The sequence below is a fragment of the Vigna radiata genome, chromosome 7 (genome assembly GCF_000741045.1).
Source record: "Vigna radiata var. radiata cultivar VC1973A chromosome 7, Vradiata_ver6, whole genome shotgun sequence".
Lineage (NCBI taxonomy): Eukaryota > Viridiplantae > Streptophyta > Magnoliopsida > Fabales > Fabaceae > Vigna > Vigna radiata.
Window position 1 is genome coordinate 41,838,589 of NC_028357.1, and position 22,558 is coordinate 41,861,146.

At 34.5% G+C, this 22,558-nt stretch overlaps 2 protein-coding genes across 5 annotated transcripts; one reads left to right on the forward strand and one right to left on the reverse strand.

Annotated features, from left to right (window-relative positions):
• The first annotated feature begins 1,894 nt into the window (after window positions 1-1,894).
• LOC106767024 (exonuclease 1) lies at window positions 1,895-12,069 on the forward strand. Of its 4 annotated transcripts, none has more exons than XM_022783743.1 (14): window positions 1,895-2,123; window positions 2,298-2,417; window positions 3,650-3,773; window positions 7,090-7,227; window positions 7,353-7,562; window positions 7,823-7,998; window positions 8,105-8,177; window positions 8,720-8,843; window positions 9,199-9,335; window positions 9,442-9,496; window positions 9,610-10,373; window positions 10,456-10,564; window positions 11,354-11,573; window positions 11,651-12,069. In XM_022783743.1, exons 1-14 carry the CDS (start codon window positions 1,963-1,965, stop codon window positions 11,727-11,729), a joined length of 2,490 nt encoding a protein of 829 aa, XP_022639464.1. In that variant the 5' UTR covers window positions 1,895-1,962; the 3' UTR covers window positions 11,730-12,069. The 4 variants fall into 4 exon arrangements, with proteins under 4 accessions (XP_022639464.1, XP_014507323.1, XP_014507324.1 ...); XM_014651837.2 differs by having other exon boundaries at window positions 10,456-10,507; XM_014651838.2 differs by having other exon boundaries at window positions 10,456-10,501.
• A 1,118-nt stretch (window positions 12,070-13,187) lies between these two features.
• Window positions 13,188-22,084, reverse strand: LOC106766464 (alpha,alpha-trehalose-phosphate synthase [UDP-forming] 1). The gene is made up of 17 exons (XM_014651192.2): window positions 21,721-22,084; window positions 21,358-21,455; window positions 20,853-21,241; window positions 20,443-20,557; window positions 20,165-20,266; window positions 19,873-20,023; window positions 19,641-19,729; window positions 18,537-18,585; window positions 17,874-17,974; window positions 16,165-16,352; window positions 15,555-15,672; window positions 15,110-15,283; window positions 14,910-15,032; window positions 14,733-14,820; window positions 14,438-14,568; window positions 14,207-14,305; window positions 13,188-13,604 (listed from the first exon to the last, which is right to left on the reverse strand). The coding sequence occupies exons 1-17, from the start codon at window positions 22,082-22,084 to the stop codon at window positions 13,233-13,235; spliced, it is 2,751 nt and encodes a 916-aa protein (XP_014506678.1). The 3' UTR covers window positions 13,188-13,232.
• Window positions 22,085-22,558: the final 474 nt, after the last annotated feature.

A 22,558-nucleotide genomic window follows, 5' to 3' on the forward strand; every position in this document is an offset into this window, starting at 1 on the left:
GATTTTCTCTTACTATTCTCTCTAACTTCTTACTTATTCACTTCACAATAAGATTAAATTCTCTATTGCAACTATCATGTATTGACTACAAACATATAAACTAAAGTTTACCTCCACCAATAGTCCTCAGTCCTGTGTTTATTAAGTGCACTTTTAATATTAATTTTAATATATTTTAATATATTGATATTTTTTACATGATGTTGTTGATGATGGTATATATATATAGATAGGTTTGTTAACACGCGTATGCCTGTTTTTTAGTTGGTATATATTAACAATTTGTATCAGATTATAGTAGACAAAAATATCTTCATATATTATGGATTCTAAATTTTAAAGTTAAGGATATTTAAATAATTTTCATTCTCAAAACTAAAAAAAAAACCCCAAACCCTTACTCATCTCCCTCATTTCTCTCAACCCTTTCTCTTTCATCTCTCTCACTCCAACATTTTCTCTATCATTAGTAGATCCAACTGAAAAAAAAAATTAGAAGGTGAGCTCCGAGATGGTGGACTTAAAGTGTTGCCACCGCCGCCACCGCTACTAGGTGGCATGGTGGAGACCCCAGTGAGGGAGGAGAACTAGACGGTGGAGTGGTTGACGACGGGGATGGAGTCGAAGGAGTAAACGGTGGAGGAGCAGACGGAGTCGACGGAGGTCACAAAGAATATGTCACCGGCAGAAGAGCGGAGGGAGTCGTTGAGGGTGGAGATGAAGGAGGTGAAGGTGGAAGTGGTGATGAAGTCATAGGAGGATAAAAAAAAAAAAGCAACCGAGTTACGAGAGAAAGCTGACATCACATGTTGTTCGTCGTTAGTCAAACGCCGTTCATTTTTAAGGACAAAATACAAGAGTTTCAAAACTACGAAGATTAAAAGTCATCAAAGTTTTAAGTAGGGATTAAACCCAAAATCGTGTGATACTTGCACGAAACACATATTTAACCCAATTATTTATATTTTATTTTTATAATTACAATAATAACATTAACAATAATTTTTTTTATTCTTATAAAAAAATGTATGCTCGTAAAAGAATTATTTAATTAATTTTAAAGTACTATTCATAATGTAAATACACAAATGATATAATTCCAAATATAATTTTTATTGTTTATTATATAATCTAAAATCTAAATTTCCATTATATAATATAAAATAGAGGTACAAGAAGGAAGATGCAGGAAGAAATTCCCTAAAATTTATATTTATGTATAAAACTTCACACCTTAAATTTAGGTCCGACATTACAGTATATAATCAAAGTCGTATTCGGAGGGTAAAATGTATTTTTTAATTTAGAGGCTAAAATGTATTTTTTAATTTATCGAGGGATAAAATGATAATAATGAGATATTATCGAGGGATAAAAAATACATTTTCTTTTTAATTTAGAGGCTAAAATGTATTTTTTAATTTAAAGAAGCAAAGAAAACTCAAATTTAAAAGAATTACAATCATATCTAAGTCTAATTTTTAATGGGGCATAGTGTAAGTGTTAATATTTAGTAAAATAAAAAGACAAGGAATCAATTTTTTTTCATTTTCATTATTCAAAAGTGAACAAAATAATAATAAATAGTATCCACTAAATTTTCTGAAATCAGAGTATACACATCAGATAAGATACAACAATATCCCATTAAAATAATACAAAATAATATTTATTTGTTTTTCACCTTCTCAAACCCAATTTCAAGTAATAATAAACAATTCTTTATTTAGAATTTCGATATTTTCCGCTTTCCCTTCATAAAATAATAAAAAATTAATAACATATAATGAAAATAATTTATATAAAACGCGCGAAAAGAGCAAATAAATAAAGCAAAGATAATTTATATAAAACACGCAAAAAGGCAAATAAATAAATGGAACATAAGTTTTGGCGCGCAATTTTCTTGCATATATGAAATGTGTTGTGTGGTTGGTAGCTTGGTAGATTCTTCAAAGAGGAATGGGAATTCAGGGGTTTTTGCCGCTATTGAAATCGATTATGGTTCCAATCAATATCAAGGACTTGAAGGGTTGTTCAGTAGCGGTAGACACCTATTCTTGGCTCCACAAAGGTGCCCTTTCTTGCAGCACCGAACTCTGCAAAGGGATACCCACTACCAGGTCACTTCCCTTTTAGCTTTTGCCTTACTGTTATTTTATTGGGGTTTTCTTGGATTCATTGTTGGCAGAAACCTGGCTCGTAAAGGTTCCATTTTTTGAAATGGGCTTAACTACATACAAACTGGGTGTGCTGTTCAACTTAGTTTATTTTGTGTGTGTATTGGTGGGTTTTAGGCACATCGAGTATTGCATGCACAGAGTCAATTTGCTGCGCCATTATGGGGTTAAGCCCATTCTAGTGTTTGATGGAGGACTTCTGCCAATGAAGAGTGAACAAGAGATCAAGCGTGCCAGGTGCTCTTTATGTCTTCACAACATTGAATTTCGTTTTCCTTTATTGATTGTTTTTGAAAGTAATTTTTGTTGAGTTGAGTGATACCTCAATTGTTAATGGGATGCTTTCATGTATGTTACGAGTCCTATGTACGTTAGGTAGAATAATAAGCTTATGTGGTACTTAATATATGATGCCTTACCACTTAGTGGACTAGTTATTTGGTTTGAATTCTCTATATCTGCTTAAGTCATAACAGTTAATGCTTTTGGATTGAAAGGGCTGTGCATAGGTTAGATTAAGGTCTATGAACTGAATACTCTGAAAGGTGAATGAAGTCATCAACGTAAAGGAAACGGGCCACTGTTGGGTAGGGTTCATGTTGATAGTGTGAAACTGTTGGAGATGTTGTTTCTTCTAGGAGGTGTCAATGTTGAATTCTCCATTGATTAGAATATGAATTTCAATGTGATTCTTAAGCTATGAGGTTCTTTGATTGGTTGAACCAGTTTTTTGGATTGAGATATCTTGTGTTCTAGCCACAATAATTAGTGCTTTTCTTGAGAGTTTCTCACGTTCTTGGAACACCAGTCTACATTTGCCTTATTTGCTCCCTTGGTGGGATTTCACTTCCCCAGTGTACAATGCATCTGCATGTAGGACAATTATCCATAATGATATAAGCTGATTATTTTGAACAAAATTTTCTGAAGCCCTGTCTAGCTGTCTCTGTGTTTGTGTTTGTCAGGTTCTTATACACAAGCATAATTTGTTGAAATAGCAACGATGTCAGGTTTATGATCTCAAATTGCTAAAAGATTTCCATTTCTGTTCTAGATGAAATGAATGTTTTCTATGCTGTTTGTTGATTGCTCTGTTGTTTCAAATATTGAGGTAAAACCGATTTGGTTTAGTAAGAACTACAGAAAAGGAACACTTTTAATGATTTGGTTGTGGAATTGATAAATAATGTAATAGTTTTGAACCTAAGATACTGAAGAACTAATCTTTCTCCAGTACCTATGAAAATAACACATTATCACTGGCCTGAATTATAGTCTTTCTCCAGTACGTATGAAAATAACACATTATTAAGTATTAAAGGATAATAAATAAGAGGCTGTGAACGTTATTACAATATCACCAAAGAGGAGTTATTTGATTTCTGGGCAGGTTTAAGAACCTTAAAAGCTCATCGAGAGTTTTTGTACTTTTACGCATGAAACAAGTATTTTCTATGCTATAAGTGCAGGGTTAGAAAGGATAATTTTGCACGTGCAGTTGAACACGAGTCAGATGGAAATTCAACTGCTGCTTATGAGTGCTACCAGAAAGCAGTTGATATTTCTCCCCAAGTTGCTCGTGAACTAATTCAGGTAAAAAGGAGTTAAATATCATAGTTGGTCCCGTTGTTGTGATATGAGTACGTGTGTTTCCATTTGTGTGTGTATCATATCTGCATTTCATTTGAATATATTCAAAACAGTAATTCCTAAAGAGTTTCTTTGTTGTTGTGAATCGAGTGTTTAATCACACATGTAAATCCTTTACTTATAATCATTCAAATATTATTTAAGTATCCCATGTATCTCCAAATTTTAAATGATGGAGAATTTGCTTAAGCCATGTTATCTTTCATGTAACTGTTGTCACAACCTGGTACTGAACTTCGGCACTGCATTTAGCAACTGTTTTCTGCATCTTGCTAATGAAAGGAATCAAGTTTCTACAAATGAGAGATAATATCCAAAAGTTGACCTTCTATCTAACTACGATCCTTTGCAATTATCATAAAAATAACAAACATTTTTGGAATTGCCTTTATCTACATATATTAAACTACAACCTGGTTCATTCTTGATGTGTCAAAGTGTGTGTATCACCACATTCCAATGACAATCACATGGGCATTTAGGAATTGGTTAACCATGCTAATGGCATATGTGGTGTCTAGTTTAGTTAGGTAATTAAGTCTGCCTACCAGAAAAAAAGTATCTTCCAGGGCCTTTCAATGACTTTCCTTGACCTGAAAGAAGCTTCAAATTAGGATCCATAGGACCATTGTTGGGGTGACAATAAATCATACCAGTTTTGATCAAAATGTCAAAAGTATATTTCCGTTTGGGAAATTGCAATGCTATTACATAGAGATAGGCCTAGACCTATATAATGAAAATACATCTAACACTCCCCTTCAAGTTGGTTCTTATAAATCAGATGCATAGTTTATTACAAATGTTATAATTTTAAGACCTTGCAATGATTTGGCAAAGACATCTGACAACTGATTATTAGAGTTAGTAAATTGAATATTAATGTTTATACAGACAACCTTTTCACAAATGAAGTGACAATCTATCCCAATATATTTGGTCTTCTGGTGAAATTTTGGGTTTGAGGCAATATGAAGGACAACTTGGTTATCGTAAATGAGAGAATATGTGTAACCTCTCCAAATCACAATTCTTTAAGTTTTAGCCAAATAAGTTTACAAGTGGTAGAAGCCATAATGCTAGGCACTACTTCTGCATTAGATTTGGCTAGTGCATTTTTTATTGCTTTTCCTAGAAATAAAGTTCTTACCATTAAAGACGTAATATCCTAAAGTTGATATCCTATCAATGGGAGAGCTTGCCAAATCTACATTTGAGTATCCCATAACTCGAGTATGATTATTGTGTCTGAAATGATAAGCCCTTTTTTGTGGCTCCCTTAATGTATTTTAGAACGCAAAGGACAACATTCCAATGTTCTTTGCATGAAGAATTTAGAAACTGTCTTGCCACATTGACCACAAAAGAGATGTAAGGACAAGTGACTGTGAGATAGTCCAGTTGGCCTGGACCTGTCATGATCTCAAAGTAACTCCCCTAGACTGGATAGAAGTTTAACATTGGGATCCATTGGTGTGTAAGGGGGTTGGAAGTTTTTAGCCCAATCTCTTTTAAAATATCCAATTTCCATAGCATACCTCCTGTGGGAAATTATAATTCGTTGTAGGATTGTGCTACTTGAATTCCCAAGAGGTATCTAGGTTTTCCAATGTCTTGTTTCAAAATGATGACAAAGGTGTTGTTTTATTTGTAAAATGGCATGGTAATTGCTATTTGTGAGAACAATGTCATCAAAATACACTACTAGGTTGATACACCCAATGCTTTAATGCCATAAAAATAAAATGGTCAGTCTCACTCAGTAATGGTGGAAGAAAAGAAAGGAGTATTCTTAAAAGGATGTAACACAACAAAGACTAGGTATCATGTAGTTGAGGAGAGAAACATCGATAACAATTTTGGAGTTGGGAATAATCCAAAAAAATACATTTGACATATTTAATAGAGTTTATTTTTACTTGGGTGAGATCATGAGTAAAACACATGCTCCCAAAGAGAGATATATGGAAGTTCTATATTAGGGTTCAAGATGGAATAGTGAATTTAATTATTAACAATTGATGAAGGCATGCGATTAATAGGTTTATTAACATATTGGAAGTAAGTTTGTTAATAAAGATTAGATTATAATGACATCTAGGAAGAAAATAAGATATAATTTAAAGAAAGTTGTGAGAGGATGAGTTTATCTGATGCCTTGGACTTTAATTTAGAAGCTGTTAGCAACTTGGGTCATTCATATATATATATATATATATATATATATATATATATATATATATATGTATATAACAAATCATTAAAAGTGTTAGGTTCATTATATTTTATTCGTCAATTTTATAAAGTGATCTGATTAAGTAAATGTATCTAAGGGCACATATGTCATGAAAGGATTATTGTGTAAAGACCATAAACAATATTTAATTTGTGGAGGGGCCAAATTAAATATCAAAACTTAAGAAAGAGTAACTGACAGAGGCTACATAAAGGGGTTATAGTCCTCATTTGTGAGCATGCTCATATTAATAATTATTGTGTAGAAACCATATGATTTGAGGCACCAAAATCAAGTATCTGAGGTCCAAGAGGGGAGGACTGAGAAACAAAATCTATAGGATTACCAAACTAGTGACAACTGAAACAGATAATGCAGGTTGGTTGGTTGCTCGAAGCTTTAGAAATTCATGATACTCAGTTATATAATCATGATATTTGAACTAGAAGTTGTCAAATGACGAGCCCTGTCTTGACCTTGAAAACATAACTAGATAGCAATGACCCAAGTGCTGATATTTGCTGTCCCTGAGTTTTTTGCATGGGATCATTGTTATGTTGGTGAAAGTCATTAGAGATTGAGCAGAAGCGAAGAAGTCAAACAATGCCAAACAAAGTCCAAAAGTGATTCATCGGAGAAGGAAAAGCTCACAGGGAGGTTGCTGGAGGCTGAGTCATTGGAAAATGGCGTCACATTCTGATAAGAGGGTGCGCCATGACTTGAACAAGCCAAAGATGGGAAGCATGTGTGAAAGATTTAGGCAGTAACTCTTGCACGGTGGTGGGTTGTGGGGAGATAACGACTTTGATTGTTTCTGCTTGTTGGAGAAAGGGGGGCTTGTCATTGAAGAATAGAGGATCACAGCATAATTATAAGTAATATATAGGAAACTAATAATTGCTAATAAGGGAGAATATTTACAATCATCACTGTACACATTTGCCGAATTTTTAAGATCAAATAATATCTTTTACAATGCTTTATATCTCCAAATAAATGTTTTGCATTATTTTTGTGTGGAAGGTATTGAAGCAGGAGAATGTGCAGTATATTGTTGCTCCTTATGAGGCAGATGCCCAGCTGACATTCTTGGCAATTAGTGGACAAGTTGATGTAGTTATAACTGAAGATTCTGATCTTATACCATTTGGCTGCCCTAGAGTAAGTTTACCAGGTGGCTTAGCATATACATGCTTTATGTTATTTATTTTCTACTGTAAATTTCTTCCTACGTTTCGATGTACTCACTGGTTTTTTATTGGCATGCTTCTTCCTTGAAAATTTAGATTCTCTTTAAAATGGACAAGTTTGGTCAAGGAGTTCAGTTCCAGTACTCTATGCTACAAAAGAATAAGGAGCTCAGTTTTGAAGGGTTCAACAGACAAATGGTTCTTGAAATGTGTATTTTAAGTGGCTGTGACTATCTCCAGTCCTTGCCAGGTATGGGTCTTAAAAGAGCCCATGCAAGCATAAAAAAATTTGGAAGTTATGACAAGGTAAGTGCGGCTGATACACCTAACAAGCATGATTGTTCAGGACCTTAAAAATTAATAAGGTTTTTTTTTTTTTTTTTTTTTTAATTTTAACTATCAATGTTCTTTTTCCATGTTTAAACCTACTCAAGCAGTCAGGTACATCTATACGCAGCAGAAATCCTAAAAAGTGTTGTTTTTAATGATATATATCTTTTAAATCTTGTATGTAAATCTTTCTATATGAAAATTTTGTATTTCTAATGCCAATTCCAATGTATCAGGTACTTAAGCACTTGAGATACAGTGGAGTTTCTGTGCCTCCCTTGTATGAAGAGTCATTCAAGAAGGCTATACGTACTTTCCAATATCAACGGGTTTATGATCCAATTAATGAAAATATTGTCCATTTGTCTAATATACCAGATGATATTGGTGACGAGTTAGACTTTTTAGGCCCATATCCTTCATTTTTAATGTTCTTTTTCCATTTTAAATTAATATCACTCCATTTTGTTCAAATGTCTATAAGATCTTACTTGAAATTATACCTTAACCTGGGATACACCCATTCCAAAAGAAATAGCACAAAGAATAGCAAAAGGGGATCTTGATCCAATTACCAAAATGCCATTTGAGGTAAACCGTTCAATTTCTTCTTTATTTTCATCTTTAACAAACTGTGCGTTTGTTAGAATTAATTAGTAAATTTCTAGTCAACTGAAACATCCATGCCTTTAGTGCCTGTCTTGTTCAAAATAATGTGATCAATTTCATTTGTTCAGTTTTGGAATACGAAGGATAATTTGCATGATTGTGGAAGAAAAGGAGTTTTGAAAATGATAGGAATAGAATTGACAACTGAAAAGACTGCACTATAACTGTTCCATCTGTGTTTACTTAGACGAGTGTATGTGTAAATTCTGCAATGAGGATACTTTCTGCTAACTAGTTCACTGAGCATACTATTTTTTAAGTTTTGATGAGATGCATGCTTATATGCTAAAATTATTGTGAATAAAGCTTGAGGAAATATGAATAAATTGTTACTCTTTCTTTTTAACAAATATTAAAAAAACAAGGGAAGCATTGGACACGGATGTATGCTTCCTCAAAATTTCACAGCCTTATTATTGTTTAAAAGGCACTGTGGCTGAAGTCCATTTCTTTTTAAATGGCAGGGAGAGAATCTTACAGCCAGATTGACAATTGCAGGAACTAGTCAATTTGAAACTCCTCGTTCTGGAAGTACAAAGAAAAAGATTGATTTGCCTGTGCAGAAGAATCTCTTGACCAAGTATTTTTGTATCCTAAGAAGTATTCTTCTTGAATTGATTTCAATCAGTTTAGCTTGTTTGAAAGGGAGGAATGCAGGGCAGCACTTTATGGTTCACTCCGAACCACCTGATGCTGTTAATGCTTTAGTTACCATTGTTCTGAAGTTTTAGATTCAACATTATATAACATTCAAAACAATCATATAGCATTCAAAACAATTATACAACATTCAAAACTATTATATAACATTCAAAGCGATCAACATGAGGCAATGAATTATGGTGGCATTTAGGCTCAGTGTTTCTTAACGACATACTGCAACTTGTAAGTAGCTTTGTTTCTTTTATTGCTCCTTAGAGTAACTTTTCCTTAGCCATGAAAGGTGTTGTTTCACTTGAAGCAAAAAGGAAATTCAGAGCACCTCGGGTGTCCCCTACTGCTGCTAATGAAACAAAGAACCGTACTGCATCAATCATTGACTATGAGAATTTGGCCAATGCCCGTCATCCTAATAGCCATGTGAGTTGCCTGAATATTGAACTGTAATAGTGAAAATTCTGCTCATTGTAGGTGGTTAAACTCTTTTAGATATCTTTTAACTTATATTTCCTTCCTTCTTCTACAGACTGAATGTGATTCTGCCAAAAAACTATCAGAATTTACAGAGTCTCCATATCATGGTAAGCTATAAATCTGCTGGTTTGCTTTGTTCTTTTGGATGAGAAAATCTTATTTCTTAAGCCTTTACATGTGTTGGTTGATGATACTGATCACATTGTTTGCATGAATTAAGTTTCTATGATCCATGAGGAGAAGAAAAACCCTGAACATGCAGTACTGCAACAGCCTAGGCAGCCTATTCATAAACCATGTTTGGGTTTGAATAAGGAGCATGGTAACACTGATATCCAAGACACAGTAGAAGAGAAAACCAGGGAGGTATCTAGAAAGGTTATTGTTAGAAGTGCTTATTTTCAGCACAAGCAAGTGGACAAGAATGCTTGTGATGAAAAACTTGAGTACCAATCCTCTGGCATTGTCACTGATGAGAGAAAAAAAGTCATATCTTACAGTGATTTATGTAATGATCATTTGAAGAATAAAGACCAGGAACTCCATGACAAAGTTGAAGGAAAAACCAGGGAGACAACAAGAAAGGTAATTGTAAGGAGCGCTTATTTTCAGCACAAACAAGTGGAAAAGAATGTTCTTGACGAGAAACAAGAGTACCAATCCTCTGACATTGTCATTGATGAGAGAAAAAATGCCATATCTGACAGCTATTTATGTAATAACCATTTGAAGAATAAAGATCAGGGATTCCATGACATAGTTGAAGGTAAAACCAGGGATACAACTAGAAAGGTAATTGTAAGGAGTCCTTATTTTCAGCACAAGCAAGTAGAAAAGAATGTTTGTGATGAAAAACAAGATTACCTGTCCTCTGGCATAGTCATTGACAACAGAAGTGCCATGTCTGACAGTGATTTATGTAACAACCATTTGAAGAATAAAGACTTGAAAAGGAAGCTTTCTCCTGATGACAATATTCAAAATGTAGGATTTCTTAACTTTGAACCTTTGGTTTTCTTTAGCACTCACTTTTTTAGTATTGCACTAATGGTTTGACCCTCTACAGGAAAATTTGCATCCTAGGCAAATGCAGCGTGCTTCACCTCCTCAAAGTAATGGTATAAATCAATTTGAAGAAATACTAGTGGGTTTCACCTTCACAAGTGAAATAGCTAGTAATTGTCTTGATATTCCACTAGTTATGTTTTTTTTTTTTTTTCTTTCGTTGCCATTTTACTGGCCGTCCAAAGTGGTGGACATCTTTTAAGACTGGCATTACATCTTTCACAAAAGATTCTATACATACTGATGGACGATTTCTTTTACAAATTTCATTCAGTTTCATTTTCTTGGCAATTTGGCTTATAGATAATCAGAAGACTTATTGATTGAAAACAGTAGCTTATCTTTTAAAGTACAGACTGGTGTCAGTAGAGTATCTAAACTGTAGCTTATCTTAATAATTTAATATTGACTATGTGTGTTTTAGTAGAATAAAGTACTAACTTGTGAAGAAGTCTGAGTTGAAGAAGTTACATGATTTATCGGTATTAACTATTAAACCTCATGGAAAAGTTGGAAACGAAGTTCATGGAATATCATGCTTATGCAAGAGAAGGAGAAAAATGATGGAAGGAGATGGCAAATGCAAAAGAAATGGAGATTAACTAATCAACACCAAAAAGCTCAGCCATAACAAAGATATTTGTTGCAGAAAATTACTTATCTAACTGTATATGAAGAACAGATCACTCTTCAATGCAGATAAAATAGAGTGAATTTTCAGTTTCCTAGTCCATTTGTTTTATTCTGGCTCAGCGGAGATATCTGCTAGGAAATTTACTGAATATATTGAGTTAGGGTTCGGAAATGATATCACCAAGAAACAACTCCACATGCTTTTTAAATAATCATGAAAGGAGTTATCTTGAAGTTTCTCTGAATTCTGATTTTCTTGAATTTAGGTTGCTGTGATCACGACGTCGAAGGACCAGTCACAGAGAATAATGGTGAAGAAGAAAAATTCGGGACAAACATTTCCCATTTGGGCCAGTATTCAGAAATAGCTGAGAAGTCTATGGAAAGATTTGTCTCTGTTATATCATCCTTTAGGTGCACTTCTGGTACTCGTGTCAGTGGTCTCCGAGCTCCCCTGAAAGATGTTCGAAACACTTCCGATAATAGGTAATATTTTCTTTTGTTAATTTTAAATTCATTATCCCTTGGACTTTCGTATGTGACCTGTTTATCATAATTCACAGGCCAAAAACTGCGGACTTTGGACAATATGCATATGTGCCAAAGCACACAAAGATTAGAAGAATAGCTCCTGGGAATTAATTCAAGTTGTTTAAAGAGAACTTCATTTGAGGTATATCTCATCATTTCAACACCATTCTGCCCCAGCCAAGACCTGCATTGAGTTAATTTTTCTTTGGCAGCAGTAAATTGTATTCTTGATGTAACCATTCATCAGCCTGAAAATTGGTCATCTTGTTTTTTCCATTTAATACCACACTAAGTATAAAACTTGGTTCAAGAGCGTTAATGAGACAGTGAAAGCTTGGCTAGGCGGCTATTGTTCTAACTATTTGTATGTCCCTGAACAAGTGTATGCCTCCATGTTTTGTATTCTCATTTATTGATATCAATTGAAGAATAGAAACATTAATTTTCTGTTTGTTTCTGGCTTTAAGTTCCAAGGGTTTTGGACTGGTTTTTGGTCAACAAATCATACTAGATGCTATTTACCACGAGATTCAATGGATAGAGTTCAGTTTTCACAGCTCGGTTTAATCGAAGTTTAGTATTCACAACTTGGTCTTTAAACTTAGAATCTTCATTAGAACAATTAAGTCGTCTTGTATTCAAATTGTTGATGGTCTCTAGGCCATGTGTATTCGTAAGTAGTTTGATATTCTATTAAAGGTGAATGTAACTTCTAATTACTAACATAGAGATCCAGTAAAAGTATTAAGAATTTTATGTGAAAATTATGGAAATATCTGCTCGTAGTACTTGAAATCGGTTGAGGAGCCTATAAGCTTTAAGGATTACATAATATTAGTTAAGATCAAAAGATAACATAACAACTAACTAGAGCTTATAAAATACACTTCTCACTGAACAGACTTAATTCTGAATGTTCTAGCTAGAAACCTTAAGAATCATATCAAGGTACATTTTGCTAGATTTGGACAAGAATTGGTTTTAAAATTAAATATAATTAGATGATAAAAATAAAAAAAATATTGTAATGGATAATTTACATATGTGGAGAAAATTTGTAGACATTTTGATTTAAACAAAAGTAGCAAAATAAAATAAAAAAATCTTTGAAAATGATTGAGAAGTTCTCATTACATGCCTGCGATGTTTTTAGTAAAAAATTCATCTCATAAAAACATCTGGGTTTTACAAAAATTGATTTTGGAATAAATTCATCTGAAGGGAAGTGATCAATGTTTAGGAACAATAATGTCAAAAACTAGGTTTACAGTAAACTTTAGTGTAAAATTCGGTCGTAGGCCGTTAACGTGTTTTGAAGAAAAAGTGAAAGCACATCTTAAAGAGACACATAAACAAGCAATTTTTTTAGCAGAAGTTTCAAACCAAGGTTTGATAGATACAAAAATGCTAGGAGTATGTTGTCAATGTGTGCATTCATTCAAATGACATGGTCTTGTGACTGTCAAGGTACGCAGACTGCGTGCCAGTCCTACGTTCAAATATCAGTCAGTTTATGCCTATCAATGAAACATGTAGAGCATTGCCGAATCAATTGACATGAATAGACACTTCACCAAGAAAAAACAACATAAAAAATATCAGCTAATTTGTTGATTAAGAATGTTCTGCCAAGTCACTTAAGAGGTTGACAACATCATCTGAGGTTTTAAGATGGTAACGTGCACTTGATCTTTTCCGTCCAACAACACAAGAGAAGTAATTATCACCTTTTAGATCAAGCACTGAGGAACCTTCATGCTGTGATATTCTATCACGATATGTTGCTCTCAGTTCAATTTCTCTCTTTTCTATGCTTGACAACGAACGTTGTTTCTTGTACTGAGCAGCCTTTGTCCCGGCTTTATTGGCTGCAAATTTTGGCAAAGATGATGGTCTGTATGACTTGGATTTGGATAGCATAGCTCTTGGTACTGAAGGTGATTCACAAGGAAGCTCCGGCTCAAAAAATTTATACACATCTTCGTCCTGAAACAGTTCATTTCCAACTATTATACACAGTTAATTTTAATTTGATGCAGATCAATACAAAACCAACCTTCTTCGAGAATTTCATTCCAAGTTTTACTTTCAAGCTTTGAAGAATGTGTTTAGTCCTTAGGTGATGGGAACTGAGATCCTAGTTTGGAAAGGATTCTCAACGGGTTGGAGCTTTGGAGGTAGTTAACTAGAAGAAGTACATATGATAAAAAAATGGTTTTGTATTTATCAAATCTTTTAGAAGTAGTTCTGCATTAGAATCTGTCTTCATAGAAAGGCCTATGTATTTGGTAGCTATGCTATGCATAGAAAATAACTGCTGGCAGTTATTTATTAGGGCTACACAGTAAGTTATGTAGTTATTTTCAGTTTGTGGACACTGAATCTGTAGGGAGACTTCTTTCTGCGGGAAAGTAAGCGTATTGTGATTTCAGTGTTCAATATTATAATTTATTAACTTATCAATTGGTGTGCTAACGTTAGAATAGCCACCATACTGTTGACAACACTCATTTTTTAGTGCTACGCTGCTCTGAAAATGCAAAATCAAAGCTGAACTAAGAATTGAAATTCAAATGAAGTGCACTCACCTTGGCTAGAAAGTGTCCAATGCATAGGACATAGTCAATCGGTGCCGTCATGCCTTTGTTATGAACTATCTCTCCAAGGATACGATCAATAGCTGCTCCCTGTTCCAAAATACCAAGTAGGAAGACAATACAGAGAAGTGTCAGGTGCTAACATGTAGAGAAAATAAAGTTTCCGAACAGAAAAATGATAGTTGAGAGACTCTACTAGCAAACTGAAATTGTTTATTATACCTTTGACACGCCAACTGTGCGCACCTCAACTGATCGACCACCTTGGACAACATCAAGAGATGCATTTGATATTGGTCCTGTCCACAGATGCTGAAGCAAATCTCTTGCTTGAATCTTTCCAAATTCAAAATCTAATTTTAATTACAGTCACGATAAGTTAGCAATTAACCATAGAAAGGCTCCCATTTTTCTAAGGAGTAAAGTGACGATGTGTGTCGACAGAAAAGTCTTATCAGAAGAAAATTAGTAGGTTGAAAAATAAAAGGGAAATATGGGAGCAAATAATGGCAGATACCTGCGTACTTGTAATTCCATACTATTGAAGTCTCCCTAAGCTCAAAATGAGACCGGGGAGTCCTTTCAGTAAAATACTCAAAAACATGCTGAAATTTTATAAAAATATGAACAAATTCAGTCTAGAAAATGAAGGAACTTGATATGAGAAACATTTGGATTCATGCAGGCAATCTACCTTCACGCTATCAACCCAATCCATGTTTAAATTTTCAGGCATGGTTGTCATCCACTCACTTGAAGTGAGTCGCAGAAACATCCCATTTTCCGCTGCCAACCACATATTAAATTCACTGAAGTTCTGCACAAAGTAGTTGTTAGTCCAAAAGCAAATGTTGCTGAAAATGAAAGAAACACATGGACTTTTCTTGATAATACTTTGTCCAGGACTGCTCGATTGCTTCCACTGATAAGTACTATTGTTGTCTGTGGATCATCGGATAACTTCTTTAAAGGTCCTTTCAGATTTGGGTGTAATTTAGGTTCCAGTTCTCTAATTTGACCAGCCCGTCCAAGGGCATCCACTGGTTCAGTCAAAGTGGCATTGAAACCCTGCAGTGCAGTTCAGGCAAAACGGTAATGTTTTAATGAAAAGGAGCCACACATGTTGGTGAGAGGCAATGTTCTAAATCATTCACAAAAACCTACTGGAAACACACAAGTCCATATTTGTCTTTCTCTTTAACATGTTCAGTGAACTTGTACATGTAATATCCAGTTAGTTTCCTATAAAGATGTAAGAATAATACTTAGTGCGCCAAAAAGGATGGTTAATTTGGAACAGCCCTTTATTCAGCGTTTGATGATCCAACTAACAGCTTACCAGTATGATTAATCGGTTACTGGATTTTTTATAACAGTCAACTGTCACTTTGTTGGGAAGCAATGGAGGATCTTGTCTAGTCCTAAGCTGAGCTTCAACAATGGTATCATTTAGTTCACTGTGCAAAAAGAAAAACCTTGTAAAATAAATAATCATGCAAAGCATAAGTGGCACAGATCTTCATAGAAGGTAAGTCAAAATCTAGAGCAATAGACCTGATAATATGTCTATTTCAAATAACATAATTTCCATTTTTCCAATGACTGTATTTGATCAACTACATTTGCAATTGAGAACTCGTCTCAAATTGGATTGTTCAAAAGAAAACAGAAACCAGTAAAGTATTTTCTTGTATCTACTTTGCATAAAGCAAATTGAATGATATTACATAGGTATAACATAAAAACACTATTTCTCAACTTTTCCTGTCATGCTAGTCCTTGTCAAAATAAAGTAATGGATGGCAGGCTCCAGGCATCAAGTTGTCATCTGTAACTGTTCCATTTTGTCCTAACTATTGCATGTAGGATGGTTGGTATACATGAAAAATAAAACAAGAGACAAAACTAATCCGAGAAGAACAAAGCTCTATCAGTGTTACAGGATTAACCTCACAAAAGTTGCAGCCCACTCCTGTGATGTGTGAGTCTTCACATGTCTGAAATTAAACTGATGTCGTTTTTCTCTTTCATCGGCTGGCATATCCAACGCATAACCAATAGAAGCAGCAACCTCTGTTATGTTCCAAGGATTTACCAAGATAGCACCAGCACCAAGAGACTGAGCTGCACCAGCAAACTGATACCAAATAAAGAATTTAAAATTATTTGATTAATACCTAGCGCTCATGGTTATACACAAAGAACAGAAAAAAAATTGCTTTGAATAGGATGATGATATTCTGATTTTTAACAGGGGTACTCAACTGAACTTGACTAGGCTGATTACTTTTTTTGGAAAAGAGAAAGAGACTTTCGCGCAAACTATAAAACAATAAGAAGTCAAAGTTCTTTGTGAAAAACTGGTTTTCTCTTGAAAGAGGAAGAGGTGCTTCCATTCTTGGTTTTACACTAGGTGATCTACATTTTATTTACCTTCGTGTTCCTTTCTTCAAAGGGAGGCCTTGAGCAACAATTGCAACCTATTGCTGATAGAGTCAGATCTAAACTTAAGAAATGGAAAGGACATACTTTATCATATATGGGAAGGGCTACTTTAATATCATATGTTGCTTCACTACTTTTAGGTTTATAAATGGCATCTGCTCGTTATTAAGAGGATTGATAAATGGATGCACAATTTTCTCTGGACTAGTGATATTCACACACGGAAAAGCTATGTTGCTTGGAGTAAGGTTTGTAAGCCTGAAGTTAATGATGGCATAGGGCTTAGATCAGTTATTATACAACTCAATGATGATGCTATTATTATGTTAGGCTGGGATTTACTGGTGGAGAACTGTTCTCGGGCTGATAGACTGAGGTCATGGATATGGAAGAAGCAGTTTGTTCACTCTGCTATATGGGCCAATTAAAAGGAAGTATTGCATATGCTACTCAAAATATTGGTTGGCAAATTGGAAATGGTTCTGATATTATTGTTTGGTCAGATAATTGGTAGAATAGACCTTTGGTGAGTGGGTCTTCTCATATTCCTTTAAGTCTGCATAATCAACTTAGTATAAAAATTTCTGATTTTATTGATAATGGTCAATGGTTGACATTATTGAAAAGAGGAGTATGAGTGTCTAAGGGAAATCACTGATTTTGCCTCTTGAAGAATCTTGTGATACAAGGTGTTGAGAGATGCAGCTGTGCTAACTATGAAGATATGTCCTTTTGTGGAAATGTTAACTTTTCGTTTTAAGCAGTATTTCCATACTAGGACATAGCATAGCTATTTTGAATGTATACATTCCTTCTTCTAAATCATTTTTGATCCAGCGTCTGAGACATAATAAATTACCTATTGAGGACAACTCGATCAAGAGAGTAATGTTCACTGTTTCTATATTTTGTCATTGTCATACAAATATGAAATCTGCAGTCCATCTGTTTTTTCAATACGTTCATTTTCTTGCTTAAATACACAAAAAAAATAAAAATCTTTTACCGTTGCTTTATGAAATCAAGAGATAAAACAAGACTTGTGCACATCGCTTACAAATACCTCAACATTAAAATATGCTTTATGGAAGAATCATTTGAAGTTATTGTGATCTTAGTAAAACATGAAGTGCTTTTTTCTCAAATATGAAGAGCAATGAACAATCAGAATATAATAGAGATTGAGCCGAAATAAATTAAAAAACTGAATCACCTCACTTAAAATGAGAACCCCCTTCTTGGATGCTTGGCACGCAACAAATTCATAGCTGACAAGATTCATTCCATCTCTCAAAGATGTAACAAGTGCAACGTCTAAATAAAATGTAAGTTAGACTGGTACATATGGATGGTGAATTCTTAGTAGTCAGTTCAAGCAAACTAGTTAAGATGGATTTTATAATATAAAGAAGATATGCTAGACCAGTTTGCCTTTTCTGATTTTCTGGGAATAGTTAAGGTTAAATCATAAATGAATAAAGGAGAAGAAAACCAAGAAAACAATTGTAAGTCAATTATTGTTTTGTTGATGACTTCAAAAAATCTAACTGGCGACAAAAAAAGTATGCAGTCCACCATCAATTGCCAAAAACCATAAAACTATCAATCAGTTCTTTTTATTCTTCCAGCAAGATACAAAGCGTTATAAGCACAGGAATTAAATCATGAGGAGCATATCAAAGAAAAGTGAAAGAGTTTACAAAAATAATGAAATTTCTTTACTAACAACACAAAAGAATGTCCTACAGACAGAGAATTTCACATATCCAATAAATAGTGAAATGTGAAACTGCTTGAATATGAAAAATATTATTGCTTTTGAATAAATAAGTACATACGTGTGCTAAATCTTATGTTATGGGCAGAAAATGAGTACCAGTTACAGCATAGAGTGCACATAATTCATGAAAGTCAAGTGATCGATCCTGTAATCATAGAAAGAAATGGTCCAGAAATCATCACATGGTCGACACAATAATCCTAACAAATATTTTCTGAACTATCTAAAATAAACGCGTGACTTCATTTCATTTGTTACATCTTTTGGGAAAGATTAGCAATGCTAAAACTTTAAGCAATCAAGGGAAGTACAGGTAATGAACAAGACAAAATACAGAGCCAGTGTGTGCAAAATACATTAGTTACTTGAATATTTCCAAAAGAAAGAAAAAAAAATTATAAATTTAGTTTTTGAAGGAAGAGAATTTTTTTTTGACAATTTACTTAAATAAGTGATTGTTGGTAGAAAAGCCCCACATATTCTGAATTATATCCAGGTAACCTGGAAAGAATGTGTTGTAAGCTCCTTGGTCATTTTATTGAAGATTTATTGCAACTTTGGCAAAGAATGTTCTATAGTTTTATTGGGATATTCTTGGTCATTTAGGGAAATTCTGAAAGAACTAAAATCCCATCAGGGTTTGTATAGTAGGTATGTTTCTATACTTGTCAGCTAAGTCTGTTATCAAATGGCTGCTATGTAAAAAATAATATTTGTAACACGAAATTCCTATTTTTCAGTTATGATTCCTGGCAAAATTCATAGGATCTGCTTAGTAGGTTACTTCGCTCATTTGTTCTCTTTTCTGTTCTTTTGCACTTGTCTCATACAACTTGGTCAAATGAGATGTCATGAATATGTTTGAGATAGTGATATGTTGTAAGACAACTAGCAGAGAATGCAGCTCAGAACACACTTCGAGAATAACTACTCAAACCCAAATATGTGCATTTACAGCTTTTGGGTGGAAGCATCAATTTCAGATGGACAGTGTGTAGAGCACAGACTAGTATTTGTCTATGTAGATGATGAATAGTTTGAATCTTGCAGTAAAAAGGATCGCTCATATATAGTGATGCGTGAGAAATTTAGTGTTTCCAACGAGATTTCAAATAATAGATATTTGTGTTGACACTAGTGATCCTTCCACTGTCAAATACCATGCAAGAAATCTAAGTTGTAAATGTTTAAAACACCAACCAGATGGTGTAGTGGAACAGCTGTAAGTGTTCCAAATCTTCCATTGATGCGTCCTACAATCTCATGCACTTGGCTTGCAAGCCTTTGGTCTGTCAAAGCATTGAGTGAACAGTATCATTCATTTAAAATTCCAATAACTTAAGATGACAACCAAAATAAACAAAGCAAGAGTCTAAATCAATGGGTCAAAAGGCTTCAAGTGATTATTAACTTGTCTAGAGAAATAACGTACATTCAGGAACATCTTTTCTAGTAGGTACAGCAATTTGCAGCAAGACAACTTTATCACGCCAGTGGGAATTCTCCTCGAGGAACTTTTCAAATGCCAATATTTTCTGAGGAATTCCTTTTATCATATCAAGACGATCGACGCCCAACATTACCTTTCCATTTCATAAGAAGCTCAAGTTATTCAAATGATTCACATTTTTAGAGAAAACAAGATGTAGAACAGAACCAAACCATGCAATAACCTCCACTTCTCAAACTGTTGAACTTGGAACTTTGGCATATACGGTTCTCACCTTTCGGCCTGCAAATCTTTCTTTCAGTTCTTTCATGTGCGCCTGGACTTCAGGGAGTTCAAGGGCTTGAATGAATCTCTCAGAGTCAATCCCAATAGGAAACTGAAGTTTCACACTCCCAAAAAATAAAACATTGTCATCATGAGAAGGAAATCATAGACTACATACTCGTTGGTATAGCTATTCAATACTGATAAACATACAACACAAGATGAAATTCAAGCTTTTGCAGTTAAATTTATTGAATTAGAAAAGGAAATTAATATATGCAGATATACCGCAGCCACACGGGTTAGCTTCCCTCGATCTTCTACTCCATCAGGTGTGCCCTCAAGCCCAAGAATACGAGTACAAGCACTAACAAAATGCCTTGCATAATCATAGGTATGGAATCTGGAATGTAAACACTAAAATCACAACACTGGATAACATGTCCAGAGCTCTCAAAAATGATAGCAACATACGAACTTACCAAGCGATGTTTTCTAATAATGGTGCAATGGACAAGCAAGAATAGTAAGTCTCAAGGTGGAAGATTATGGACTTATCACAGTGTGTACATCTTACTTTTTGGCTACAATGTGCTTTTCCTAAGTGCGTGCTGCTGATGTCTATTTTTTTAAAGGAATTTAGCTAGTAAATGTATTATGATAATGATAATCAAGTTGGAGATGCATGAATGACTTACCCCACAAGGTCAGCTTCAATGACTGATCTCAAAAGCTCTGTTCTGGATGGTAGAGTCCTATGTATTTCTGAGGAAGGAAAGGGTGTATGGAGAAACCAACCAACTTTCATTTTGTCGTTGCGCTCCTTTAAACATTTTGGAAGGAACATTAGGTGGTAATCATGGCACCAAACAACATCTCCTTCCTCATAATGCATATTTACTACATCAGCAAAGATTTGGTTTGCCGTCTTATATGCATCAAATTGGGATTGGAAAGTACGAGTGGTAGCAAGTCGATCTTCTTGTGGAAGCCCAAGGTAATGAAATAGAGGCCACAAGATGTTGTTGCAGTAGCCATTATAGTACTGATTAACTATCTCCTCATCAAGAAATACTGGAATACACCGCTGCAGTGAACAGCACATAATCAAGAGGACAAATATTGATGGTTTTCTGTCTTTGATATATATCTTCATGCTTGAGAATTATAAATTTGACACATAAAGCAAAGAAGACTCAATACCATTTCAGCCAAAGCTTTAGTCAATGCTCTCCGTCCAACCTCATCAGGCACATTCACACCAGCCCACCCAATCCATCTGGTATCAAACTCCTTTACACCTTCAACAGAAACAACAAGCTTCATACAACCTTCACTTTGAAAATAGAAAAGTTCAATCCATTCCTATGATTAATGGATTACTATTACAATGTTGTGAAGATAACTATAATTGGTGTGAGTTGTGACCTCTATTAGATATTTAACAAAGGTAACTAATTAGAATAGCTGAATTACAAACTTACAACAGATATATGAATCAGAAACAGATCAACAAAATACACCAAAGTAAAAACAATTAATGCAAAGTGACAAACTTTTTCTTGCCTAGAAGTGCACTGACTAGCCCTCCTACACTGATCTCAAGATGATATGACTCCACACCATCTCTTACAGCAGAAACTGGCAACCTGTTAGCTACCACCAACAAACGTTGTTTGCCTGGCCTCTCATCTTGCCTATTCGTTTCCGTGGCTTCTTCCTCTTTATGAACACCTGAAATTTCATTCTCACTTATTGAATCACCAGAACATTGTTCTCCCTCTTTGCTCCCATCTCTTGCTTCATCAGTTGGTTGATTCTTGAAGGACTTCCTTAGCTCTCTTTCCCTCAGAAGCCTTTCCAATCTAGACCTTGGTGTTAAAGGAACGCAGTTATAATTGTTCGCTGGCAAACGCTTGCACTCAAGCATGTCAAGTCTTTTCACTTGTTTGATTCCTACAAACACAACATTCTAACTCAAAAGGTGGTGGAATTGTTGCACACTCTAATGGAAAATTGCACTCAAGAAAGAGAACTAACAAGCATGCTTTGATCCACTATCATTAATGTTGAATGTCTCCATAGACTAAAACAACTTTTCTATCCACAATTAAACCATTCTCAGCGATGAAATACGTAAACTAATCGTCAGGCAAATACATAATTGCAATGTTTCTCATCACATTAGAGAAATAACAGGACAAAGGGCGAGGGGGAAATTGGCTTTTTGATACATGAAATAGAATCGTAAACAAAATATCGAAATGTATTTCAAATTCATAGCAATTGAATGACCACCAAAACCAAAAAGAAAAAAGAAAGTTTCAAGGAATAAAACACCCTTAACATACAGCGAATTTTGCATAGACATTGAAATGAAAAGGTAAGGCAAAAAGATATCCAG